The following is an 11,011-nucleotide window of genomic DNA, read 5'->3' as shown; positions in this document are numbered from 1 at the left end:
TTAAAAAATTAATAAGTGTAACCTTTATTTAACCAGGTAGGCTAGTTGAGAACAAGTTCTCATTTATAACTGTGACCTGACCAAGATAAAGCAAAGCAGTGCGACAAAAAGAACAACACAGAGTTACACATGGAATAAACAAGCGCACAGTCAATAACACAATAGAAAAAAGAAAGTCTTTATACAGTGTGTGCAAATATCATAAAGAGGTATGGCAATAAATAGGCCATAGTAGCAAAGTAATTACAATTTAGCAGATTAACACTGGAGTGATAGATGAGCAGATGATGATGAGCAGATGATGGTGTGTAAGTAGTGATACTGGTGTGCAAAAGAGCAGCAAAGTAAATTAAAACGATATGGGGATGAGGTAGGTAGATTGGGTGGGCTATTTACAGATGGACTATGTACAGCTGCAGCGATCGGTTAGCTGCTCAGATAGCTGATGTTTAAAGTTAGTGAGGGAAATGTAAGTCTCCAGCTTCAGCGATTTTTGCAATTCGTTCCAGTCACTGGCAGCAGAGAACTGGAAGGAATGGCGGCCAAAAGAGATGTTGGCTTTGGGGATGACCAGTGAGATATACCTGCTGGAGCGCGTGCTACGGGTGGGTGTTGTTATCATGACCAGTGAGCTGAGATAAGGCGGAGCTTTACCTAGCATAGACTTATAGATAACCTGGAGCCAGTGGGTCTGGCGATGAATATGTAGCGAGGGCCAGCCGACTAGAGCATACAGGTCGCAGTGGTGGGTGGTATAAGGCGCTTTGGTAACAAAACTGATGGCACTGTGATAGACTGCATCCAATTTGCTGAGTGGAGTATTGGAAGCTATTTTGTAGATGACATCGCCGAAGTCGAGGATCGGTAGGATAGTCAGTTTTACTAGGGTAAATTTGGCGGCGTGAGTGAAGGAGGCTTTGTTGCGAAATAGAAAGCCGATTCTAGATTTGATTTTGGATTGGAGATGTTTGATATGAGTCTGGAAGGAGGGTTTACAGTCTAGCCAGACACCTAGGTATTTGTAGTTGTCCACGTATTCTAGGTCAGAACCGTCCAGGGTGGTGATGCTAGTCGGGCGGGCGGGTGCGGCCAGCGGACGGTTGAAAAGCATGCATTTGGTTTTGCTAGCGTTTAAGAGCAGTTGGAGGCCACAGAAGGAGTGCTGTATGGCATTGAAGCTCGTTTGGAGGTTAGTTCAGTATCAAAAATAAAAGTATAAATAATTTCAAATTCCTTAGATTAAGCAAACCAGACAGCACCATGTTCTTGTTTTTTAAAATGTACAGATAGCCAGGGGCATACTCCAACACTCAGACATAATTTACGAACAAAGCATGTGTGTTTAGTGAGTCTGCCTGGTCAGAGGCCGTAGGGATGATCAAGTGCATGAATTTGACAATTTTCCTGTCCAGCTAAGCATTCAAAATGTAACAAGTACTTTTGGGTGTCAGGGAAAATGTATGGAGCAGAAAGTACATTATTTTCTTTAGAAATGTTGTGAAGTAAAATTAAAAGTTGTCCAAAATATGAATAGTAAAGTACAGATAACCCCCAAAAATACTTAACTAGTACTTTAAAGTATTTTTACTTAAGTACTTTACACCCCTGTAAATACTGTGGTTACCTGTTTATTATTTTCTACCATCAGAAGTACAGTATTGTTTGTCACAGTTTTTGGTCATCTTGTTTACTTGGTCAGCTGAATCTCTGTGAAAGCACTGTTGTATTTCATAAAGCTAAGAAATCATTTTGGTGTACTCTTGTTAATGTGTGTTATCTGTATCAAACAAGAAAACCTAATTCTCTGTTGACCTAATTCTCTGTTGACCTAACTCAATAGGTGGCCTGTCACAAACCTGTGTGTCTTTATGTTTTGGTTGTGGTGTTCCCCTCATTATACAGTAACTTGCATAGTCGGCAGATGTTACTACAATATACTACAGTCATGTCCGCAAAACACTATAGTGAATACTACAGTAAATTCCACAAAAGCAGTGTAGAGAATACCATAGTATATAAATATACTATACTACAGTATTTAGACCGTATGATTGTTTCATGTGGGATGTTTCTATAAAGGGCAGTAAACAGTGTTATCAATCTTAATCATACACAAGTTGTTTTATACTGGTCCCGTGTGGCTCAGTTGGTAGAGCATGGCGCTTGCAACGCCAGGGTTGTGGGTTCATTCCCCACGGGGGGACCAGGATGAATATGTATGAACTTTCCAATTTGTAGGTCGCTCTGGATAAGAGCGTCTGCTAAATGACTTAAATGTAAATGTAAATGTAATACTGCAGAAACAAAGTGATTGCATTCCAACCTAAATGTGTTTTGTGTTGATGTGTCCACAGTGGGGTATGTGTCTGTGCAGACAGGAGGCTCCATCACCTTCCCATGTCACTATGATCTGAGTCATATCAACCATGTGAAATACTGGTGTAAAGGATTAGGTTGGGATGTATGTTCTTATGTAGTACGCACTGACCATCCTAAGAGCAGTGGTAAGACCTCAATCTCTGATGACATCACCCAGAGAATCTTCACTGTGACCATGACTGACCTGAAGTCATGGGACTATGGGAATTACAGGTGTGTTGTGGAGATCAATGGAGGACCAGATATCATGATACAATGGTTCTACCTATCTGTCACTCCAGGTACGATCCCTTCACTGCTCGTATCTAGTAAAGTAGAATGAATAATGTTCAGCAATGTCCTATGGATTGTCCTGTAATACTGCAATGTCAAATACTAAATAATGACCCAATTATAAATAGCCTATTACAACAAATGAAATGAGAAATGTGTAACCACTCTGAAATTCATAGACAGATCTATACTGTACATGTAGGTAAAACAAGATTATAAACTCAGCAAAAAAAGAAACGTCCCTTTTTCAGGACCCCGTCTTTCAAAGATAATTAGTTAAAATTCAAATAACTTCACAGATCTTCAATGTAAAGGGTTTAAACACCGTTTCCCATGCTTGTTCAATGAACCATAAGCAAATAATGAACATGCACCTGTGGAACGGTCATTAAGACACTAACAGCTTACAGACAGTAGGCAATTAAGGTCACAGTTATGAAAACTTAGGACACTAAAGAGGCCTTTCTACTGACTCTGAAAAACACCAAAGAAAGATGCCCAGGGTCCCTGCCATCTGCGTGAACGTGCCTTAGGCATGCTGCAAGGAGGCATAAGGACTGCAGTTGTGGCCAGGGCAATAAATTGCAATGCCCGTACTGTGAGATGCCTAAGACAGCGCTACAGGGAGACAGGACAGACAGATGATTGTCCTCAAAGTGGCAGACTATGTGTAACAACACCTGCACAGGATCGGTACATCTGAACATCACACCTGCAAGGACAGGTACAGGATGGCAACAACAACTGCCCGAGTTACACCAGGAGCTCACAATTCCTCCATCAGTGCTTAGACTGTCCGCAATAGGCTGAGAGAGGCTGGACTGAGGGCTTGTAGGCCTGTTGTAAGACAGGTCCTCACCAGACATCACCGGCAAGTTTGCTGAAAATAAACGCAGTTGACAGTGTTGGATTCGACATTTTGAACATTGAGATATTAAATAAATGATAGAAAAGAAGCATAGAATATTAAGGAGTGAAATAGACTGGGTCTCTGTAGAAAGACAGATAGCTGTGGAATGTGTTGGGTGACAAGAGGAGAGCACCGTGTTGATACAGGAAAGACAGATGGACATCTGTGGATTAGGTTGAGGTCAGAAGGTGAGGACAAATTCCCTGAAGGGAGTAATAAGGGTTTGGTATCTTGTTACTATTTTCCTGTTAAACTATAAGATGTAAGGCCTCCTAATTGTCCCTAGAATTTCTAAGCAAACAGCGGGAGGCAGGGCTTTCTCCTATAGATCTCCATTTTTATGGAACAGTCTGCCTACCCATGTGAGAGACGCAGACTCGGTCTCAACCTTTAAGTCTTTACTGAAGACTTATCTCTTCAGTAGGTCATATGATTGAGTGTAGTCTGGCCCAGGAGTGTGAAGGTGAACGGAAAGGCTCTGGAGCAACGAACCGCCCTTGCTGTCTCTGCCAGGCCGGTTCCCCTCTCTCCACTGGGATTCTCTGCCTCTAACCCTGTTACAGGGGCTGAGTCACTGGCTTGCTGGTGCTCTTTCATGCCGTCCCTAGGAGGGGTGCGTCACTTGAGTGGGTTGAGTTACTGACGTGATCTTCCTGTCTGGGTTGGCGCCCCCCCTTGGTTTGTGCTGTGGTGGAGACCTTTGTGGGCTATACTCGGCCTTGTCTCAGGATTGTAAGTTGGTGGTTGAGGATATCCCTCTAGTGGTGCGGGGGCTGTGCTTTGGCAAAGTGGGTGGGGTTATATCCTTCCTGTTTGGCCCTGTCCGGGGGTTTCTTCGGATGGGGCCACAGTGTCTCCTGACCGCTCCTGTCTCAGCCTCCAGTATTTATGCTGCAGTAGTTTATGTGTCGGGGGGCTAGGGTCAGTTGGTTATACCTGGAGTACTTCTCCTGTCTTATCCAGTGTCCTGTGTGAATTTAAGTATGCTCTCTCTAATTCTCTCGTTCTCTCTTTCTCTCTGAGAACCTGAGCCCTAGGACCATACGTCAGGACTACCGGGCATGCTGACACCTTGCTGTCCCCAGTCCGCCTGGCCTTGCTGCTATTCCAGTTTCAACTGTTCTGCCTGCGGTTACGAAACCCCTACCTGTCCCAGACCTGCTGTTTTCAACTCTTAATGATCGGCTATGAAAAGCCAACTGAGATTTATTCCTGATTATTATTTGACCATGCTTGTCATTTATGAACATTTTGAAAATCTTGGCTCTCTCTAATTTTCTCCTTCTCTCTTTCTTTCTCTCGGAGGACCTGAGCCCTAGGACCATACGTCGGGACTACCGGCCGTGGTGACTCCTTGCTGTCCCCAGTCCGCCTGGCCTTGCTGCTATTCCAGTTTCAACTGTTCTGCCTGCGGTTATGGAACCCCTACCTGTCCCAGACCTGCTGTTTTCAACTCTTAATGATCGGCTATGAAAAGCCAACTGAGATTTATTCCTGATTATTATTTGACCATGCTTGTCATTTATGAACATTTTGAAAATCTTGGCTCTCTCTAATTTTCTCCTTCTCTCTTTCTTTCTCTCGGAGGACCTGGGCCCTAGGACCATGCGTCGGGACTGCCGCCCGTGGTGACTCCTTGCTGTCCCCAGTCCGCCTGGCCTTGCTGCTATTCCAGTTTCAGCTGTTCTGCCTGCGGTTATGGAACCGCCACCTGTCCCAGACCTGTTGTTTTTCAACTCTTAATGATCAGCTATGAAAAGCCAACTGAAAATTATTCATGATTATTATTTGACCATGCTTGTCACTTATGAACATTTTTGAACATCTTGGCATAGTTCTGTTATAATCTCCACCCGGCACAGCCAGAAGAGGACTGGCCACCCCTCATAGCCTGGTTCCTCTCTAGGTTTCTTCCTAGGTTTTGGCCTTTCTAGGGAGTTTTTCCTAGCCACCGTGCTTCTACACCTGCATTACTAGCTGTTTGGGGTTTTAGGCTGGGTTTCTGTACAGCACTTCGAGATATTAGCTGATGTACGAAGGGCTATATAAAATAAAAATTGAAAAATTGATTGATTGATTGGAGAGAAGGAGGAGTGTCTTAAGTGGGATATATATATCTGGATTGAAGAACTGTTGAGTTGTCTGATTACAGCTGTACAGAACCTTTGGGAAAGAATTCAACTTGGTTAAAGCTTCTCTAGTGTCCTTGAGTTATTTACTCTGAAAAATAAGATCCTAACAACAGTGAGAGGACGTTTCTTTTTTTTGCTGAATTTATTTTGGGTCATGATGGAGTGACAGAACTAAGTGTAACGGCAGTCTAGCTCTTCCTCATCCTCGGACGAGGAGAGGCGAGAAGTATCGGAGGACCAATGTACAGCGTGGTAAGTTTCCATGATTTAATATACACGAAACTATACACAATACAAAATAACAAACAAACTAACCGTCACAGTCCCGTGTGGCACAAACACTGACACAGGAAACAACCACCCACAAATCCCCAACACAAAACAAGCCACCTATATATGATTCTCAATCAGGGACAACGATTGACAGCTGCCTCTGATTGAGAACCATATTAGGCCGAACACAGAAACAGACAAACGAGACACACAACATAGAATGCCCACCCAGCTCACGTCCTGACCAACACTAAAACAAGCAAAACACATAAGCACTATGGTCAGGACGTGACACTAAGCTTGTGAGGAAAGTTACATTCTTCAAGAATCAATGGCAATATATCATTATTATGAATTTAAAGGCAAAAAATAGATGTATCAATCACAGAATGCAGCTTTAAGGAACTTGGAAGGAGCCTGTTGTAAAAGCACTTTTTTCTTCTCTGAATTCTTGTTTTTTACCTCTGTGTTCAGGTACTCCAGAACTCTATGTGGAACAACAGGAAGTGACTGGAGTAGAAGGAGGGAGTGTCACTGTTCATTGTTACTATAGTAACTCTGGAGATATGAAGTGGTGCAGGATGGGTGGTGATGGTGTGAGTGGGGATTCTGGGACTTTAAATGGAACATTAGTGACATTAAAGCGGACTAGTGAAGCCAACAACAGAACAGTCTTAACAGTGACTATGAGTGGACTGAAGATGGAGAACACTGACTGGTATTGGTGTAGAGTGGGAGAACTAGAGATGCCTGTTCACATCACTGTCAGTCAACAAACTGCAACACAGAGAACCTCTAAGATGTCCTCAAGTTAGTAGATCAATCACATACTTTATGATCAATATGATTCACTTTGTTTTATCCACTGGCATCATCTGGAACTGATTGTAATATTAACTATGAATGTGATGTTGCTATACAACCTGACTATCTGGTTTACCATTAACTTCATTGATGATATTGTTGTTTTACCTCACAGCAACCCAAGATCCAACCCCTCAACAACCCTCTGCCTTTCCAACTGCTGAGCCTGTTCAGACTGACAACACAAGTCAAGGAGCTGAGGGGAACATGGAGGAAGTCCACCAAAGGTTATTATCACTCCTTCAGCTGTATTATCCCACATATTGTTAGATAATATGAACACAGAGAAACATTACAATTCCATCATACACTACAATAGTTAATGCTAACCAAACACCCTCCCTAAATGCATATAGAGACTGTTATCACGTCCTCTTGGGTACAACATCTCTGTGGTTGTTTTGTGAGAAGTAGCAATATTATTGTGTTCTTCTCACTCATTTGCAAGGACAAGTTGCACACTTAAAAAATAGTCATAATCTCAATAATAATCATATCTCTTCATTTGCATTGTCAACTTCCACACATGTGAATAGATAAATAATTGTTCCATGTATCACAACAAGTGCATACAACAAATGATCAATTAATAATGATCTATTTTAACTGTATTTTTAATTGAATCTTTTATATGTAATCCATCAGGTCTGTGAAAGTCCTACTCATCTCTCTGGGCATGTTGGTGGTGGTGACAGCTGGTATCCTAGTAACATGGAAGATGTGGAGAAAACATAGTAAGTAGTCATTTATGTGAATATAAAAAAGGAGAATAGTTTAGAAAATACTAAATATATTAATATCGTGACCAACAGTATATTTCTTGCCTGTGATTCATCTTGAATGACAGAAAGTATTTGGAAGAATTGTCTTTAAGAAATCCATTCAGAGGTATTATTGTACTATAACAAACTCAGAAGTAGTTGATATCTCCCTCTCGTTATTCCAGAGGACAATAAGGCCAAGGACCAGACAACTAACAACTCAGTGGTAGGATACACTTATTTTATTTTATTATTTTATTTTTCTTTTCTTGATTTGGGATCATCTACCATTTGACTCTAGCGTTACCTCTTCAGTTGATCATCAATGAGTTGACTTAAAAGGTCCCATATTCTAACTGAACCCAAGCTCTTACAGTGCTTAATATGTTGAAAAATACTGTTAAAAAGACAGATAACAGGGAATTGTCAGTTCACTAAACATACATCTGAAACAAACTGTGGTTTAGGTGGAAAATAGACATGTCCTGTTTCTCTTTGCTATTTATTTCTTTGCAGTCTGCTGACCCTGAGCAGGACATTACATACAGCACAGTGACCTACACCAGAAAAACAGTACAGCAGGTACAAACTGAATAAACTTGGTTTTGGTCTGTGGAGATCTTGGACTAGTACCAATCACTCCATCTCTGCAGTGAGCCGAGGTTCTCTCTCTCTCTCTCTCTCTCTCTCTCTCTCTCTCTCTCTCTCTCTCTCTCTCTCTCTCTCTCTCTCTCTCTCTGTCTCTCTCTGTCCTCGATTTCGGCAGTGTGAGCTGGTGTTCTCTATCTCTCTCTCTCTCCTAACTCAATTAAAATACATTTTGGTTGTTGTTTGGCATGGGAAACATATGTTTACATTGCCAAAGCAAGTGAAATAGATAGTAAACAAAGTGAAATAACAATACAACATTTACAGTGAACATAACACTCACAAAAGTTCCAAAATACATTTCCAATGTCATATTATGTCTATATATAGTGTTGCAATGATGTGCAAAGAGTTAAAGTACAAAAGGGAAAATACATATACATAAAAATACGTTGTATAGGTTTTTCTGTGGCAACAGTTCACAAATCTTGCTGCTGTGATGACACACTGTGGTATTTTAACCAATAGATATGGGAGTTTATCAAAATTGGATTTGTTTTCAAATTCTTTGTTGGTCTGTGTAATCTGAGGGAAATATGTGTCATACATTTGGCAGGAGGTTAGGAAGTGCAGCTCAGTTCACACCTCATTTTGTGGACAGTGTGCACATAGCCTGTCTTCTCTTGAGAGCCAGGTCTGCTTCCGGCAGCTTTTCTCAATAGCAAGGCTATACATAGTGAAAGATTTTCATAATTTTTGGTCTGTCACAGTGGTCAGGTTTTCTGCCACTGTGTACTCTTTGTTTAGGGCCAAATAGCATTCTAGTTTGCTCAGTTTTTTTGTAAATTCTTAACAATGTGTCAAGTAATAATCTTTTTGCTTTCTCATGATTTGGTTGGGTCTAATTGTGTTGCTGTCCTGGGGCTCTGTGGGGTCTGTATGTGTTTGTGAACAGAGCCCCAGGACCAGCTTGCTGAGGGGACTCTTCTCGAAGATAATTTATTTGTAGGTGATGGCTTTGTTACGGAAGGTTTGGGATTCGCTTCGTTTCAGGGGATTGTAGAATTAACGTCTCTTTTCTGTATTTTGATCATTAGCCGGTATCGGCCTAATTCTGCTCTGCATGCATTATATGTTTTACATTGCACACTGGGGATATTTTTGCAGAATTCTGCATGCAGAGTCTCAATTTGGTGTTGTTCCATTTTGTGAATTCTTGTTGGTGAGCGGACCCCGACCTCACAACCATGAAGGGCAATGGGTTCTATAACTGTTTCAAGTATTTTTAGCTAACTCCAAATTGGTATGTCAGATTTGATGTTCTTTTTGATGGCATAGAAGGCTCTTCTTGCCTTGTCTCTCAGATCGTTCACAGCTTTCTGGAAGTTACCTGTGATGTTTAGGCCAAGGTATGTATAGTTTTTTTAGTGCTCTAGTGCAACGGTGTTTGTGTTTGTGGTCCTGGCAACTGGACCTTTTTTGGAAGACCATTATTTTTTGTCTTACTGAGATTTACTAGCTGGGCCCAGGTTTGACAGAATCTGTGCAGAAGATCTAGGTGCTGCTGTAGGCTCTCCTTGGTTGGGGACAGAAGCACCAGATCAAGAGGAAACAGTTGACATTTGACTTCAGATTCTAGTAGGGTGAAGCCGGGTGCTGCAGACTGTTCCATTGCCCTCGCCAATTGAATGATATATATGTTGAAAAGTACAGATACCAAAAAAAACTTATGGCTGCAGGGGCAGAATGGAGTAGCTTGGATGAAAGGTGCCCAGAGGTGCCCATAGTAAACTGCCTGCTCCTCAGTCCCAGTTGCTAATATATGCATATTATTATTTCTATTAGATAGAAAACACTCTGAAGTTTCTAAAACTATTTGAATGATGTCTGTGAGTATAACAGAACTCATATGGCAGGCAAAAACCTGAGAAAAAATCCAAACAGGAAGTGGGAATTCTGAGGTTGGTCGATTTTCAACCAAGACCCTATTGAATACACAGTGGGATATGTTTGCACTTCCTACGGCTTCCACTAGATGTCAACAGTCTGTAGAACATTGTCTGATGCCACTACTGTGAAGTGGGGCCGAAGGAGACAGGAATTAGTCAGGTCTGCCATGAGGTGACCAAGCTCTGACCATGCGCGTTCACATGAGAGGGAGCTCTGTTCCATCGCACATCTGAAGTCAATGTAATTCTTCGGTTGGAACGTTACTGAAGATTTATGTTAAAAACATTCTAAAGATTGATTCAATACATCATTTGACATGTTTCTACTGACTGTTACGGAACTTTTTGACATTTCTGCTTTTAGTGAACGCGCTTCCTGACTTTGTTTACCAAAAACGCAAAAAAAAATAGCTATTTGGACATAAATGATGGACATTACCGAACAAAATGAACATTTCTTGTGGAAGTGGGAGTCCTGGGAGTGCATTCCGACGAAGATCAGCAAAGATAAGTGAAGATTTACAATGCTTTTTATGAGTTTTGTTGACTGCACAATTTGGCGGGTAACTGTATGGCTTCCTTTTGTGGCTGAACGCTGTTCTCAGATTATTGAATATTGTGCTTTTGCCGTAAAGCTTTATGAAATCTGACACAGTGGTTGCATTAAAAACAAGTGTATCTTTAATTCTATGTAAAACATGTATCTTTCATCAAAGTTTATGATGAGTATTTATGTTATTGGACGTGGCTCTCTGCAATTTCTCCGGATATTTTGGAGGCATTTCTGAACATGGCGCCAATGTAAACTGAGGTTTTTGGATATAAATATGAACTTTATCGAACAAAACATATATGTATTGTGTAACATGAAGTCTTGAGTGT

The 11,011-nt window shown here is 41.4% G+C and overlaps 1 protein-coding gene across 1 annotated transcript; it reads left to right on the top strand.

The window, feature by feature from the left end:
- The first annotated feature begins 551 nt into the window (after positions 1-551).
- On the top strand, positions 552-8,189 carry LOC120017826 (polymeric immunoglobulin receptor-like). The gene is made up of 7 exons (XM_038960794.1): positions 552-573; positions 2,355-2,660; positions 6,442-6,777; positions 6,947-7,058; positions 7,477-7,565; positions 7,778-7,818; positions 8,109-8,189. The coding sequence occupies exons 1-7, from the start codon at positions 552-554 to the stop codon at positions 8,187-8,189; spliced, it is 987 nt and encodes a 328-aa protein (XP_038816722.1).
- The last annotated feature ends 2,822 nt before the right edge of the window (positions 8,190-11,011 follow it).

Source organism: Salvelinus namaycush, chromosome 22 (assembly GCF_016432855.1).
Source record: "Salvelinus namaycush isolate Seneca chromosome 22, SaNama_1.0, whole genome shotgun sequence".
NCBI lineage: Eukaryota > Metazoa > Chordata > Actinopteri > Salmoniformes > Salmonidae > Salvelinus > Salvelinus namaycush.
Note: the sequence above shows the minus strand (reverse complement) of the source record. Positions and strands in the feature narration are given on the sequence as shown.

Bases quoted from the DNA above. Each gene is read 5' to 3' on its own strand.
- LOC120017826 (XM_038960794.1), top strand. From the start codon at position 552: ATGTTGGCTTTGGGGATGACCA. The intron at 6,778-6,946 runs GTTAGTAGATCA...TTTACCTCACAG, and splicing joins AACCTCTAAGATGTCCTCAA to CAACCCAAGATCCAACCCCT. The intron at 7,566-7,777 runs GTAAGTAGTCAT...TCGTTATTCCAG, and splicing joins GAAGATGTGGAGAAAACATA to AGGACAATAAGGCCAAGGAC.